Source organism: Panthera tigris, chromosome A2 (assembly GCF_018350195.1).
Source record: "Panthera tigris isolate Pti1 chromosome A2, P.tigris_Pti1_mat1.1, whole genome shotgun sequence".
In the NCBI taxonomy this organism is placed as follows: domain Eukaryota; kingdom Metazoa; phylum Chordata; class Mammalia; order Carnivora; family Felidae; genus Panthera; species Panthera tigris.
In genome coordinates, this window is record NC_056661.1 from 154,918,505 (window position 1) to 154,931,457 (window position 12,953).

Consider the following 12,953-nt stretch of genomic DNA (forward strand, 5'->3'; position numbering starts at 1 on the left):
TGAATCATGAGGAAACAGAAAAGCTGAACAGATAAATAATGAATAGGAGATTGAATTAGTAATAGAAAAATCATCCCTCCCGCCCCAAGGAAGCTCAGGACCATATGTTTTCCCTGGTGAATTGTATTGAAAATTTAAAGAAGAATCAACGCCAAGACCTCCTCAAACACTTCCAAAACATTGAAGAGGAGGGAGCACTCCCAAGCTCATTTTATAAGACCAGCATTACCCTGACACGAAGGCCAGATAAGAACCCTACAAGAAAACTATAGGTCAATATCCCTCATGAATATAGATCCAAAAATTTGCAACAAAATACTAGCACACCAAATTCAACACATTGGAAGAATCATACACCATGATCAAGTGGGATTTAACCATGGGATGTGAAGATGATTCAACATACACAAATAAATAAATGTAATACATCACATTAATAGAATGGAAGATAAAATTCATATGATCATCTCAATACACGCAGAAAATTTTTTTTTGACAAAATATAACCTCCTTCCATGATGAAAGCTCTCAACAAATTGGGTGTAGAAGGAATGTACCTCAACATTATAAAGCCATGTGTGACAAGCCCACACCTAATATTATGCTTAATGGTAGAAGCTTGAAAGCTTTTTCTCTAAGATCAGGAATAAGACGTGTGTGCCCACTCTCACTAGTCCTATTTAACATAGTACTGGGAAGTCCTAGTCAGAACAGTCAGGCAAGAAAAAGAAATGCAAAATATTTAAATCAGGAAGGAAGTAAAATTGTCTCTGTTTACAGTTTATATGATTTTATATGTAGAAAAACCTAAAGGTATCATTGAAAAACTATTAGAATGAACCAATTCAGTAAAGTTGCAGAATGCAAAATCAACATACAGAAATCAGTTGTGTTTCTATCCATGAACAGCAAATATCTAAAAAAGAAATAAAGCAATCCCATTCACAGTAGCATCAAAACTCAATAAAATGCTTAGGAATAAATTTAACCAATTTGTGTATTGTGAAGAATACACAAATAAATGGAAAGATATTCCATGTTCATGGATTAGAATTAACATTATCAGTGTCCATACTACCCAAAACCATTTATAGATTCAATGCAATGTCAAAATCCCAATAGCACTTTTCACAGAAATAGAAAAAACAATTCTAAAATTCACACGGAATTACAAACAACCCCAAATAGCTAAAACAATCCTGAGAATGAAGAACAAAGCTGAAGGTATCACGCTTCCTGGTTTCAAACTATATCACAAAGCTATAGTAACCAAACAGTATGCTATTGACATAAAAGTAGATAAATGGAATAGAATCAAACATACAGAAATAAACCTTGCACTTACTATGGTTTGAAAAGAGAGGTAAGAATACTCAGTGGAGAAAAGACAGTCTCTTCAATAAATGCTGTTGGGAAAACCGGATAATGACATTCAAAAGAATGAAACTGGACCCCTATCTTATACCACTCACAAAAATTAACTCAAAATGTAGTAGTAATTTAAATGTATGACCCAAAACAGTAAAACTTCTAAAAGAAAACATAGGGAAAAAGCTACTTGACATTGTCCTTGGCAATGATTTCTTTGGACATGACACTGGGAGCACAGACAACAGCAATAAAAATAAGTAAGTAGAACTATATCAAACTCAAAAGCTTCTGCACAGCAAAAGAAATAATCAAAAAATGAAAAGGCAGCCTATGAAATGGGAGAAAATATTTGTTGTTTTTTAATTTTTAAAAAATGTTTTATTTTAATTTTGAGAGAGAGTGAGTGGGCAAGGGGAAAAGAGAGAGGGAGACGTAGAATCCGAAGCAGGGTCCAGACTCTTGAGCTGTCAGCACAGGGCTCAAACCCATGAACTGTGGGATCATGACCTGAAGCAAAGTCAGACACTTAACTGACTGAGCCACCCAGGCACCCCAAATATTTGTAAACCATCTATCTGAAAAGGAATTAATATCCAAAATATGTAAGGCACTCATTCAAATCAGTAGCAAAAAGCCGCAAACAACATGATTTAAAAATGGGTAAAGGACCCACACAGACATTTTTCCAAGAAGACATACAAATGGCTAACAGGTACTTGGAAAGAGCGTCATGTTTTAGTGAACCAGATTCCTCAGTGTTCTTTACATTATTTTGTTTGTTTGGTTAGGCTGTGTTGTACCAAATATATACCCAAAAGAATGTCTTAGAGAGAAATTTCATCAGCTGTATTCGGAAAGCGTCAGTGACTTCTTTAAGTATATTAAGAATATTCTTTGCCTCAAAAAAAAGTCTAAAAAAAAAAGAATATTCTCAGTCTCATCTGTAATCAATTTTGGTTTAGCTATATATGATCTTCATTTGTAATAAACGTTCAGGGACTTCTTTAGGTCCCCAGGTTCCCTTAGTGAGCTCTAAACATTCTTCTTTTCTCCTTTAGAGGCAAGACCCTGTGTCCTGGGATGCAACCTTTGTGAATATCTCCAGAAGTGTCCTGAAGACCAGATATACCCTGCTGCCATATCTCTACACCCTGATGCACATGGCCCACACGGAGGGCAGCACTGTCGTCCGGCCTCTTCTCCATGAGTGAGTGTCAGACAGAATCCCAATGACTAATGAATAATATCATTCTATGTAGTGGCTCCTGAAGAAAAAATTTCCTCCAAATTAAGTTAAAGACACAATTGCCCTTTGCCATAAGCTTTCTGGGACAGACCATACATTATAATTCCTTTTAGCACAGTGTCAGTCATGCACTAAGTCCTTGACAAAAGGCTACCGAATGAAAAAAATTCAAAGTGATACAGTACAACACAGAATAATTTCTTTCTAAGTTGGGCATATGAAAAGCTACCTATCTTTTGTAGCCGCTCAGGTCACAAGACAAGGCCAGATGTGAGGGCTGAGGATGTGAGGGCTGAAGGCCATTCTTGCATTTAAAATATGCCATGGTTAAGAAACATGGAGGTATTGATAGGTGAGAACATGTCTAAGTTCATCCATTTCTGGGGTTTGAAAACATGATAGACAGAAAGTAAGTATACAGCTGGTTAAGGGAGACATAGGGAAAGAGTAAAGGAAGACGAAGAACGCAGCTGGATTTCTGACTTGGGTCTGAACTTGAGGAGTTTTCTTCAGGGTCTTGGCCTGAAGCCCTGTTGGGTTCCTGATTGTGGTACCTTGGTTTCTCTTTCCAGGTTCGTGTCAGACCGGGTGACCTGGGATGTGGACCGTCAGTTTCTGCTGGGCCCAGCCTTCCTGGTCAGCCCTGTCCTGGAGGCTGTGAGTACGGAGGTGTCTGATGACTAGAGAATTATAGCTCTGAGACCCAGTGACTAGAGGCAACAAAAGAGGACTGGTCTGCTGGGGCTTCTGAGATGTGGTCTCTTACCCCATTAAAACAAATTTTGCAGGATTGTTTGTACCATGTGCATAACCTTGTTGCCAGCTAGCCCTTCCCTTCCTTCTGTAAGACATCCTCAGGAAGCAAAAGCCATATTTCACTTTTTCTATTGATGTATGTAGGCTTCTGGTTAAAATACCAGCCAATGGCATTCTCCCCAAAACTTACTGCACTAATCAGAATCCCTGAAGTACTGGTACCATAAAATCTACAAAAATTTTTTTCTGCCCAAGACCCAACCTCAGTTTATCTCTTTAGAGAGAATATGGGGTGACTGTCTAAGCAGATGATTTTTCCCCACAGTCCTGATCCCAAAGGGCTTTATGGAAACTGCCAGTCTGAGGCAGGCAAATCTCCCATTTGAGAGGAAGGGAGGAAAGAAAGGTTTCCCCAACATTGCTGGTCTTTAAAAAGATGAGCACGTTGGTCCAAGGCCATCACTATTGTTTTGATCCTTTTACTGTACAAATGGGTACCTTGCCCAAGCCTTGTTTGTGTTTAATTTTAGAATGCCCGAAACGTCACTGCATATTTCCCCAGAGCCCGCTGGTATGATTACTACACGGTAAGTTTTTCTGATGATTTATACAATTTGGGGAAAATGGTAGAGTGAACAGGCTTTAGAATCTGATAGCCCACTGGTCGAATTCTGGCGCTATAACTCATTTGATGTATGATCTCGGACAAGTCACTTTTAACCTTGTAGCCTCAATTTTTTTTCACCTCCAAATTGGATAAGAGCAGTCTCCTCACAGAATTGCTATAAAATAATTTATTTTGTGAGTGTTCTTTATGTGTGAGTTTTCATCTTCCTCTATACCACCACTATTCACAATGGTGTGCAATGGAGACACTGGAAGACACTGGAAATTGTTCTGTAAACTGTAGTTTTTGTTCATATCCTCCCTTCGGGACTGTCAGTTCATATGTATAGGGGCCTTTCCTCTCAGTCTTTTTATTAAATGTCTCCGTCTGTAGCACAGATGCTCAAGGAGTTGTTAAATATAATCTCCCGAGGTAAGCATAGTCTTGGGCAGTGTGTAAAATGCACGTGGAGGTACGGGACCCAACCGTTGTGTGTGGAAGCAACACAAGTGTATTCAGAAATGCAAGATGAACACATCATTCTCTGTCCTAGAACATCTGCAGGCTAGTCTGAGCCCAGGAGACTCAGCTGGGAAAATGGGGCCTCTCAAAGCAACCTCAGGGCCGTTTGCTCCCATGGGGACACAAGTCAGGCTTCGATTCTTGCGGAAAATCAGAAGAGGCGTTTCCTCTCCTTGTAACCGGGCCTACCTTCTGACTTTTCTGCAGAGAGCAAAGCAGAGGGCTCGAAATACAGCAAAAGGGGAACAGCAGGAGGGCAAGAGGTGGAACATACTCTGGTTCTTTCAGTCAGTGGCTTTGCAGTGGGATTAGGTGAAAACTGTGCAAGGACAATGGAAGTCGTCCTCCTCCTCTCTGTTTCATGGAGCCCTGAGTCCTGACACTCACCCCACCACACACACATTTTTTTTTTCTGGGCTGGATCTGTCCTCTGGATGGCCCTACATTAGGACTCTGCTATGTGCTTCCCAACCAGGGCTTTCTAGGAGGGAACAGCCAACTGTTTTTAAGTGACCTAGCCCTTGTCCTGAATTTGCATGTTGACTGCCCCATTCACTGACAGTCCGTGATTCTGAGTACAGTGAGGTTCCCTGGTGCAGCAAGTGAGGTGCCTGGGCATGAAGTTTAAAAAGGTACTCCTTCTTAAGGCTGAGCCGGCATTTGCATGACCCTGAGAGTGAGCACTGCCTTAAATCGTGCACCCTAGGCACCTCGCTTATTTCATTCTAGTCCCAGCCTGGCCCAGGTGCAAGCCACCCTACTGAGCTCCAGGTACCGGAATACTGGAACAGTTTCCCCACGGAGTTCACCACCTAACCTGGAGCTGATATTTGTGTGTCTTGAACAGTAGTGCTTATGTACATGATTGTATGTACTATATGAAAGAAACTGATGTGTGAGAGCTAACAGAGGACGGTGTCCTGGAATTGTTGATTTTATACATGGCTTTTAAATAAAAGAGCTTTGGTTGAGGAAAGAAAGGGAAAAAAAAACCACTTAGGAAGCCACAGATTGATGGGGCAAGCCATTTGGAAAAAAAAAGTAAGTTTTGATGTTAAATTCAAATGAAGATTCCATGGTTGGGATTAATGGAGAAATGTCTTCTTAGTTAATCTCCACACATTTCGGTGACTACTTTTGTAAAAGAGCAGAGGTTGGCAAACTACCACCCACAGCCAAATCAGATTCATACCTGTTTTTATAAATCATTTTATTAGAACACAGTCATGAACATTTGTTTACTTATTGTCCACAATAACTGTGCTCACAATACAACAGCAGAGTCCAGTGGTTTCACCAGAGACCATCTGGCCTGTAAAGCCTAAAACACTTACTATCTGGTCCTTCATAGACAAAGTTTGCTGATTCCAGTTCTAGAGGACATACGTACACTATGAGACCTAGCCTACCATCTGATCATTTCCTTTCCTGTGAAAAGGAACAAATTAATTATTCAGTATAAGGAGCAGTGTGGAATGTTAAAACATGGCATCAGAATTTAGAAGAAGAGGTGTAGATGTAGTGGTTAAAGAATGAAAGTCCCCTGGGGGAATATAAGATTGAAAAGGTACCTTGAAAGATATATAAGGTGCCAAAAATACATTAGGAAAGTAGAAACACCTCTACTGGTAAAAAGCCAAACGCTGGAGAAGGTCAAGCACTGGAAAATGGAAAGTGAAATTCACCATTCTCCCTATCTTCCAACCCTTGGCCCCCCTTCTAAAGCTAACCCCCATTAACAATCTGTTATATATCTTTGCTGATAAAAATTTGTACATAGACTAGCATTGTGTATTCTTTTTGTATTTACACAAGTAGTGTCTTACTGTACATGCTGTTCGGCTCCTTGATTAGTTCACTGAATAATATTTTGTAAAGATCTTTGTATATCAAAGGACTTTGAACTTGAACTCTTTGAATGTGAAGCTCTCCCCCCCCCACCTCCTTTTTTAAGCAACTTTATTATATTCCACTTATGCAATCATTTAGCAAACCCCTTGTGTCCTTGTTTTCTTTTTCTAAATAATGGTGCAAGGCTGCAGGAAACACCATTGTATCTGTATCTCTAAGTTTTTATCAGTAGGATTTCTGGGATTTAAAAATTTGACAGATATTGGCAGATTGCTTTCCAGAAAGGTTTTATCAGCACCCAGTCCCACTGACAGTTTACTGAAGTGCCAGGTAAAGATACTTAATATTTTAAAAGATGAAGAGGAAGGATGTTTTTACAGATGCTAGCAAAAGCATGGAAGAGGCTTGCACTTGGCAAATAAGAATGGGGACTCGGGGCACCTGGGTGGCTCAGTCGGTTAAGCATCAGACTCTTGATCTCGGCTCAGGTCATGATCTCACAGTTTGTGAGTTTGAGCCCCGCATCGCGCTCTGAGCTGATGGCGCGGAGCCTGCTTAGGATTCTCTCTCTCCTCTCTGCCCCTCCCCTGCTTGTGCTCTCTTTCTCTCTCTCAAAATAAATAAATAAACTTAAAAGAAATTTAAAAAAAAGAATGGAGATTCAGGTCCCCCACTTGGAGCAGATGATTCAAGCACATCCTATTTCTGAACTAGGCTCCTTTGTTGTCACACAGGTTATTGTATGCTTAAATGAGGCAGGAGTTCAAGTGTAATTCATGCGATTCCAGTTTCTGGAGTTAGCCTAAGGCTCCGTCTCTTTCATTCAACAGAACTCTTCGTTAGCCTGAATTTCCATCTTGTGTATCCAAGGGTTCCATCTTACCTACCCTAGCATGGGCTCCACCCAGTAGTCATCTGAATTTCCAGATGGAGAAGATGCTTAATACAAGAATCCTCAAAGTAAACTGGCAACTTTCAGAAACAATTTACATTCCTACCAGCACTTAATGAGAGTGTTCATCTCCCTACATCTTTGTTGGGTTTGACTATTAGGTGTTTGGTTTTTTTTTTTAATCTTCATATTCATCTTTGTATCACTCTTGGAGGCAATGTGGTTCCTAATGCTCATCATTGATTTGATTTGTGATTATCCTTGACAGGCTATTTATATTTCTGGGACCATTACTATTCTCTTACCAGTTTCTTATTAAGATATTTAAACTATTCACACTGATTTGAAAAGATCTTTAGATATTTAAGTCAATAACACTTTGCCATATTCATTGGAAATATTTTTCCACTTTGTCATTTGCTTTTTAATTGTTTCTAACTTTAGATAGAAATTTTAACGTTTACATCATCAAATTAATGTTTTAAGTCACTGGAAAGAATTTATCAATAAAGGTCAGGATATAACTTTTTTCCCTTCCAAATTGCCAAATTTACCAATATTTTTTCTTTGCTAGACTTATGTTGTCATGCACTGCTCTTTTTTTTTTTACACATCTCTAAATATGTATCCTCTTTAATGCTAATGAGATTATACACAGAGATATAATGAACACATCGATTTGCGTTTACACATTACATTTTTAGAGTTTATCTAAGATTTCCCTTTACTATCTTTGATATGTTCATTTATGAATTGTTTATTCTGTCAGTCCTGAGCATTTTCAAGGACTGCATATTTAGACTACAGTTTGATATGTGTTAGACCAACATGCCATCCTTTTTCAGAAATGTTTTTGATTGCTATTTTTATATATTCTGCCAGATAACACTAAAACAATTTTATCAATCCAGAAAATAGAAATAAACTTGCACTACATGATATGATACATGATATCATACATATCATCATACATATTATATAGTATATTAATATTTTATATATGGGAAGAAATGAAAAAGTTACAGATTTATTCCTAGAGTGTATATATTGTTACCAAAAAAACATGTCCAAGAATGTTTCATAGCATTATTTGTAAACTAGCAAACAACTGGAAATAAACCAAATGATTAATAGTAAAGTAGATAAATAGATTATATTCTATTTTTAAAAGGAATACTATAGGTCAGTATAAGTAATGAACTATTGCCACACAAGTAAAAATGATGACTATCACAAACATAAGATTGAGCACAAAGAGCCAGATACAGGAAAGTTAAAGCATGTATGAAATATAACTTCAAAAACAGGCAAAAGTGACAGAAATCAGAGTAGTAGCTGCCTTTGGTGTGGTGATTATGAGAGGGAATGAGAAAGCCTCTGGGGTGCTGGTATATTCACTTCTTGATCTAGTTGGTGGCCTAAGGGGTGTATTCACTGGTAAAATTGTACTGAGCTATATACTTATGTTATTTCAAAGCTTAATGAGAAAATTTACATCCTCAGAGAGATAAGAAGATATACTGAAAACAAGAAAGCATGCTATAAGAAAAGGCATACTAACAACACCTTGGAAATTAAAGGCATGATACAGAAATTTAAAATTTTGTTTAAAAACAAATTATAATAGCACCTGCCCAGAAAATAGGACAAAAAAGCAAAGAGAAGAAAAGCAGGAGAGAAAACATAAGGAAGTCCCACTTAGCTTATAACTACCACTTTTTGCACGATTTTTTTATTCTGTCCAATGGAACTTGGGAATTAGCAAATGCCTTGAATGAAAGATAGGTGAAGAATGTAAGACTCCTGGGGGGCCTGGGGACGTCAGTCAGTTAAGCATCTGACTTTGGCTCAGGTCATGATCTCATAGGTTATGATCTCATGGTTTCTAACTTTGAGCCCCACATCAGGCTCTCTGTTGTCAGCAAAGTCCGTTTCAGATCCTCTGCCTCCCTCTCTCTCTGCTCCTCCCCTGCTTTCCCTCTCTCTCTCTCTCAAAAAATAAATAAACATTTTTTTTTTAATATGAGACTCCTATCTTGGGGGATGGTTCCCATTTCTCCAGGAACATGACTCCTATCATAGCAGCCTTGGTAGCTATGAATTCCCGTCCCTGCACTGTCCCATCTGTATTCATCTCACTAGCAGAAGCAACAGGCACCCCTTACTGCTTGGCCTTTAGGCCTGGCTTGTTTTGTGAAGTGGCAGGTGCCTTGAGGCTGGAAAGGTTGATGTGCTTCAGTAAGGCTGGGCCTTCATCTGCATTGAGTCTTAGGTTCTCCAAATAAGCTACAAAAACCGGCACTTTCCATCTCCTTCTAGAGTTCTTTCCCTGACTCAGGCATGCCTATGTGATTGAGCATGCCGTGAGGTGTCTTCTATCCATTCCCCCTCCTTTCTGTCATACTGGACACTGCAGTTTGTAGACTTCATTCAGGAGAGGGGGAGGCATGGGACTATTCTGCCTTGTCTTCTTGATTACCTGGCCACCTATTTTTATGAAGCTTAAGACCCCGCAGTGTGTACGAATTAAAGTTTTTATCTACTTGTGGCCATTTTCTTTGTTTACAGCGTAGAACATATGTTGGGTTTTTAAAACCGTGCTTCTCCAGCATAATCAATGACTATGCAGTTGATGTAGATTCCCCTGTGCAAAGGCATTTGGGTTGTCTGTTCTTATTTTAATAGGGCTGCTTTTAAATTTTATCTTACAGCCGTTATCTTAATGGATGTTTAAACAGGAATTCCTTACGCTAGCCTGGTCAGAAGCCATCTACAGGAAAGTAGACAAGCTGGTGACACACTGGGTCTTAGGAATGGAATCATGAGATTAAAATCACATCATATTTACGTCATGTGTGGTAGAAGGGAAATACCGTGGAGAGAAGCAAAGAATTTGGTAGGGAGATAACTCGGACAGCTTTACATATGTCGAGTTTCACTTGACGGTGGGATAATCAATGGAGGAAATGTCCGGTGTTCATAAGATATCAGAGTGAGATGTTGTTAGAGATCACATAATCGAATTTTCTCACGTTATCAGTGAGAAACCTAAAGAAGCCCAGAGACGTGGGGCTGGAATTTTATTAAATCCTGTGGACTTTGGAGTCCTGAGGCAGGCCCGTGAAGCAGAGTCCGCCCCAGGGAGCATGGCACCCGTCACCGTGCGTCCTCTTGACCACCTACCCCTACGGTTCCTACAGGCTGAATATGTCCAAAATGAACATAGGGGACCAGATGGAGGAGTGTTATGGTAGCTTTCCTCCTTATCTTTAAAATAGCAGTTATCAAATGGGGGTGTTTTGTCATGGGGACATTTGGCAATGTCTGGAGACCTTTAGATTGTCACGTGTGGTGGTGGGGCAGGGGGCATCTAGTGGACAGTCAGAGGTAACCGTCTGAAAAGCATAGGACAGCCCCCACAGCAAAGAATGATCTGGCCCCAAATGTCCACAGCGCTGGAGCTGGGAAGCCCTGCCTGAGGTGGAAGAAATGTGGAAGGCTGGCTTCTTAGAAACTGAGCCTGGCTCAGAGTAAGAGAGCCCCGCCACACAGGAGGCAGGATGAAAACGTTAAACATAAAGGAAGTGGTAGCGAGTTAAAGATAAGGATTTGTAAAGTGAGTCAGCTCCATTTAGTACTATCTGTCAAGTAGGAGTCAAGGTGTCAGTTAAGTTGGTGGGGTGGGGAGTGGAGGCGGTGAAAGGAGACAGAGCGGGGACAAAGTGAAAGGGAAGGTCTAGAAATGCCATTGCAAGGTGTGTGTTGGGAGCCAACCAGAAATAAGTAGGAGGATTGCTCAGCCGCCCCTGGCAGTGCTCTCTGGCACAGAAACAGGATGTGGGGGACGTAGGCAGAGATCCACGCTAGGATCTTGTCCTAAGTACAGTAGAAACCCCAAGAGACATGGGGTCCTGCGACGATGTTGTAGCAGCCGTGCAAGAGTCCACGCAGTAGCTGAGTGAATGTCAAAAAGTGTAATAGCAGCTGTGTGCTGAAGGGTCACGGACAGACAGCAAGTTCGGGAAAGCGGGCAAGACGTCTGGTAAATGCATCGTTCAGTGAGATCTGTTCACTCCCTCATCCTGTCTTACCTTCCTCTGGCCCTCAGGGTGTGGACATCAAAGCAAGGGGAGAATGGAAGGCCTTGCTGGCCCCTCTTGACCACATTAATCTACATGTCCGTGGGGGCTTCATCCTGCCCTGGCAAGAGCCTGCACAGAACACCCACTTAAGGTAAATGACACGACAAGATTTCTCCTTTACCGCCAGTTAGCTCAGATCCGGGTGAAGCCTGACAATTTGTATGTAAGCAGTGCCTGATTCACGCTAGTTTTAGAAGACTTTCTGGATCTTAATTGACTCTGCTAAGAAACCTGTTGCTGGAAAATTGTGTAAGCCACATCGCCATTGATGCTTGAGGCATCATATATAGGATTTTGAAATTTTAAATCTAAGTCTATATAATAATTAAAAATAGCTAACATCAAATGAATGCTTGCTCTGTGCCTAAAACTCTACTAGTATGGAGGTTTCTTTTTGGAAATTATTTTTCTTAACAAAAAGAGAAAATAAACTCTGTGACATGAGTACTCTTATCCCCATTTTACAGATGAGCAAAGAGAGGCTTCAGGTGGCTAAGAGATTTACTCAGAGTCACACACTTAATACCTAGTTGAGCAGGAACTAAAATCCATGTCTGCCTGATGTCAAACTAAAATTCTTAGGTCCATACTCATTTAATTCAAGAAATTCAGTTAAAAACTGAAGAACTTAGGACATTTGTGAGTGGAGCTCACCTTACATGTGCTTAGGAAATTAGGTCATGAAAAGAGAAAGATCACTTCAGGATTTTTCTCACAGATCCAGTGAGTTGGCTTGCAGTTTCTTGCCGTACTTTTAGAGCACTTCTAAAGGAAAATTCCATTCATTCATTCATTCATTCATTCATTCCTGACATAAAGTAAGATAGCCACTGGAGACAGAACTAGAACCAGATGACAAGTCTCTTGAATCCTACTACCCAGTATTTATACCATGAAGCACTTCTGTTAGGCTTCTATGAAAACCCTTGGTTTATGGTTTTGTTTTTAGCTAATGGCTCTTCCTACCCCATTGCAGCCGTCAGAAATTCATTGGCTTCAAGGTTGCCTTGGATGATGAGGGGACTGCTAAAGGTTGGCTCTTCTGGGATGATGGGCAAAGCATTGGTGAGTAAGGGCTGCCTTGGATTCATGTCAATACCACTGACTAGGGGGGCAGGCCTGCTTTTTTTTTCTTGTCCATGTTAAAACAGTGTTGCATTCTGAAACATGGCCATTTGTTACTTTAAGTGCATAATACACATTGTGTATGATCTTTATGCCTCATGTAGAGGAAGCAGAGCTCTGAATGTCTCACCATTACCCAACTTTCCTAATTCACTGTCGGAGATAGCAGTGTAGAAGCCATAGGAAAAGTTTCTTTGTAGCCAACTGAGATAGACTTCCCTATGGTTTATGTTCAAGGCCACATTCCCTAATTACAAGGCTTACTATCCCAATAAGAAAGGCAGTGCCTCTATCAGCTGTGCTATTTATCTGGAGGGATTTTCCATTAGGAGTTTATAGGAATTGGTAAACTCTCGGGAGGAAGGCTTAAGTACCATTAGCTATGTCTAAGCCAATGCTATCCAATGCAGTGATGGAAGTAAGTCAGTATCTGTGTTGCCC

The 12,953-nt window shown here is 40.3% G+C and overlaps 1 protein-coding gene across 3 annotated transcripts in view; it reads left to right on the plus strand.

Annotated features, from left to right (window-relative positions):
• Positions 1-12,953, plus strand: part of MGAM (maltase-glucoamylase) — a 96,535-nt gene that overhangs the window by 78,649 nt on the left and 4,933 nt on the right. For 2 of the 3 annotated variants that reach the window (XM_042973967.1, XM_042973969.1), the window contains exons 41-45: positions 2,430-2,578; positions 3,190-3,274; positions 3,904-3,960; positions 11,354-11,478; positions 12,364-12,452. In XM_042973967.1, the coding sequence (XP_042829901.1) occupies positions 2,430-2,578; positions 3,190-3,274; positions 3,904-3,960; positions 11,354-11,478; positions 12,364-12,452 (505 nt within the window). Of the gene's footprint in view, positions 1-2,429; positions 2,579-3,189; positions 3,275-3,903; positions 3,961-11,353; positions 11,479-12,363; positions 12,453-12,953 lie in introns of those variants that run through there. The other variant, XM_042973970.1, reaches the window with a different exon arrangement.